This window comes from Gavialis gangeticus, unplaced genomic scaffold, assembly GCF_001723915.1.
Source record: "Gavialis gangeticus isolate Ggan-Ray unplaced genomic scaffold, GavGan_comp1, whole genome shotgun sequence".
NCBI classification, from domain to species: domain Eukaryota; kingdom Metazoa; phylum Chordata; order Crocodylia; family Gavialidae; genus Gavialis; species Gavialis gangeticus.
In genome coordinates, this window is record NW_017728995.1 from 49069733 (window position 1) to 49073436 (window position 3704).

A 3704-nucleotide genomic window follows, 5' to 3' on the forward strand; every position below is an offset into this window, starting at 1 on the left:
TTTTCCCCCCTATATATGTCAGCGGCCCTTGTGGCTCTTCAGACAATTTGTTTAACTTGTTTCTTCCTTTCTGCACTGGGAATATATTCTATCGGGTTATTTAGGATCAGATTCTCACAAAAATGTTCAGTGATGCACATCATTTATATATGTGATACATGCTTGCATATACGTTTCTTGAGCACAGAGTCATTTGGACCTTGGCATGCTAGGGTAAATTAAGAACAAATTATTCACTTGGTATATGGACAACTGAGAAAAAGATCTCTGCTCCTTATTTCTCTTACATGAGATTTATTTTATGCAAGATAAAGTAGGATTAAATGGTGTGCATGAAAGTTGCTGTATGTCATGTTGAAATGGAAGAAGATTAACTGGAGAGCAGTGCTTGTATTTAAGGCGATGCGGGGGAAACAAGCCCTGTGAAAGTTTTAGATCTAAAAGGAAAATTGATGGACTTTTATAAATGATGCTGTTGGAAGTATGACTTTGAGTAATGAACACTTAATCCCTGCCAATTGTGACAAAACTGTTACTTTGATACATCTCTTAAGTTTGGAAATGTGGCCAGCAGAATTGCATCTGGAAGTGCTGCAAATTATAATGGGTTCCAGATAATTTTCTAGCTGTAAAAATTCCCAATACTGGACAATAATTCCTTTCTTTTTTTCCTCTTTTTTAATATGACAGATGACCATGGATGAAAAATATGTAAACAGCATTTGGGATCTCCTGAAAAATGCCATCCAAGAGATCCAGCGTAAGAACAACAGTGGTCTCAGTTTTGAGGAACTGTATAGGAATGCATATACTATGGTGTTACATAAACACGGAGAAAAACTTTACACTGGACTAAGAGAAGTAGTCACTGAGCATCTCATAAACAAGGTACTTAATGATATTCTATATTAAAATCATTCTCTCTTTCTGATATGCAAGCTCATCTCTATACAGTTGTGGTTTATCTGACAAAAATCGAAATTTGATACATGGGCTAAAGTAAAATCCAGTTACTATAACATAGCAGTCTCAGACTAATACCAAGCATAAATGGATTTCATATTGAAGAAAATTACTTTTGTTGAAAACTGTTAATGAAAAATGATGCACGTAAATTTTGAATGTCTACGAATGTGTTTTTGCACAAATGTCAAATAGTTGTGTCAAATTTTCTGGCTATTTGATAGCATTTGATAGGGTTATCTCAGGTCATTTCTCTGGTTCTCTTACTAATAAGTAATAACCTCACTTTTCAGTCTGCAAACACACTAGATCCCTGGATAAGAACCTATTTGTTGTGGGCTGTTGTTCATGAGCTAATGAAATGGAGCTGTGCTGGGATTACATTATTTAGTCACCAGGCAATGCGCACAAACATCCATCTCTCCTCCCTCTCCCTGTCCCTCTCCCCCTCCCTCTCTCAACTAAATAGGTCTGCATTCTTAACATTTTCAGCCTTTTCAAAACATACACTTAAGTCAGTCAGAAACATAAATAAGCAATCTCCTTCATTCTGAAGATGAGAGATCCTTCCAACCTTTGCTTTGATGTGCGAGATATGGACCCCTTTGGGTCCTGTCTGGATAAGAAAAGTGACCCAAGTTTGGGTCTGTTTTAATTATTGTGTGTTAGTGAACCTAGTCTAAACTTACTTTTGCCAAGTAAAAGCAGCACTGAAGATTTCCTATTGGAACCATGACTAGAAATCTAGATAGGATATCCAATACTTTTTTTCTTGTAGCAGAATCCAAACCTGCCTGTCTTCTAATTTATTGCAGTCCAGAGAGCAGCTGCTTTTCTGTAGCTTCTTACCTCCAGGCCTCTTACAGAATTGTAGCCAGTCATGCTTCAGACAGTTTTAGTTTAAAAAGTCTTTAAATGTGTTTTGTCATATGATTATAGGAAAGCAGGGCTGGAAGGGACCTCACAAGGTTATCTAGTCCAGCCCCCTGCCCAAGGCAGGATCATGCCAGCCAAGTGTCCGTTTAACATGCTTTTGAAAGTTTCCAAGCATGGAGGTCTGTACAGTTTCTTTAGGTAGACTGTTCCAATACCTGACCAACCTTACAGTCAAAGTTCTTCCTAACTTTCAGCCTAAATTTTCCCTTCTGTAGGTTGAGGCCATTGCTCCTAGTCCTTTTCTCTACAGCCGCAGAAAAAAAGCCTGTCTCCATCTTCTCTATAATTACCCTTCAGGTGTTTGAAGACTGTTATCTAATCTCCCCATAGTCATTTTTTTCTCCAGGCTATATAACCCTCATGCTTTCAGTCTTTCCTCATAAGTTTCATCTCCTGGGCCTCTGATCATTTTTGTTGACCTGCACTGAGCTCTTTCCAAACTGTTCATGTCCTTCTTGAACTGTGGGGCCCAAAACTGGATCCAGTACTCCAGGTAAGGCCTCATATCTAAATGTAATGCAGGTTAAGTACAAAGAGACTGAAGGATTCTACACTGCAAGCCCATAATGATTACTGATTGGTGCTGCACCATCATTTATTTTATTTTCACAGTATGTACATTCTTTGCCTATACTACTTGTGTAAAGCATGGCTTATGCCTCAGATGTTTAGTTTCCTGTGAATTTTGTCTTATCTGTTGCTTAAGTTTTGCTTACAGTCAACACTGGGTGATTACAGTGTTGCAGTAGACTTTTATCCATTTAGATTGGGATTTGAATCCTAATACAGATCACCCCCCAACTCCCCAAAAACTAAGCTTTTTATTATGTAAAACACTTAGAAAAAACATACATTTTTGGCTTTTTCCAAAGCTACAGTTTTTTTCTTTCAGGACTTACTTAATGTTAAGGATCTATTTTAAATTTCACAGTTGGTAAAATTATTCTAATGAAAAGTCTTCAGAAATCTGTATTCAAAGAGAAAATTCTAGATTGTAAAAATCTCAACAAAACATTTCCCACTGAAATTTGCTGATTGTTTGTGGCCTGAATTTTTTATCTGGTAGAACTGACACCTGATTGTGAAATATGGCGTTTCTCTGTGAAACAGAATTATATTTTTTCTGTCCACTCCCAATATATATCCTTGCATTTTACAGGTTATGGTCTCATTGATTCTGTGTACCAGTCATGCTGCTTGCATTGTATATTGTAACATAAGAGCCCAGTTCAGGGTTGTTTAAGGATCATAGACTGCAGAACTTAGGCATCTGTTACCCATTTATGTGAAAACATTTCTTTATAATTAGTGGTATTCAGATTTGGAATGTAGAAGTGTATTTCTGTTGTGGCATACTTAGGAACTCCTTTTCTGTAATCCTTATTTAACTGATAGCTGTAATTTATGCTCAGCCACCATTTACATTAGAAAAGACCAGACACTTAAGGAAAAAGTTTTATATACAGCTTTAAAAAAATGGCATACTAGTCGAAAGTGCTTTTGTGATCATCAGGGATCCTGGTTTTCTCTGATTTAAAAATTGCAAATTCTCTGATTTTAAAAACCCAAAATCCATGATAAAAATTAAAGGTCCCCCACAGCCTTCCCCAGCGCTGCTGGTGCCCCGCACTCTCCGCCTTCCTGATGCCCCTCACAACAGCCCCCCAGCCCCACAGACACGCAGGGACAGACATGCAGACACCCACCCCAGCAGGTAAGCTTGTGTGGGGGGAAGGGGCAGGGCAGGGCAGGGGAAAGGGAAGGTGCTGGGGAGTAGACCAAGAAGGGGGGTGCGTGCCCTGTGC

General features: G+C 38.5%; 1 protein-coding gene across 1 annotated transcript in view; it reads left to right on the forward strand.

The window, feature by feature from the left end:
• Positions 1-690: 690 nt before the first annotated feature.
• CUL3 (cullin 3) overlaps positions 691-3704 on the forward strand; it is a 125739-nt gene continuing 122725 nt past the window's right edge. Inside the window, exon 1 of the mRNA XM_019503643.1 lies at positions 691-888. Within this exon, the coding sequence (XP_019359188.1) occupies positions 691-888 (198 nt within the window). The remainder of the gene's footprint in view (positions 889-3704) is intronic.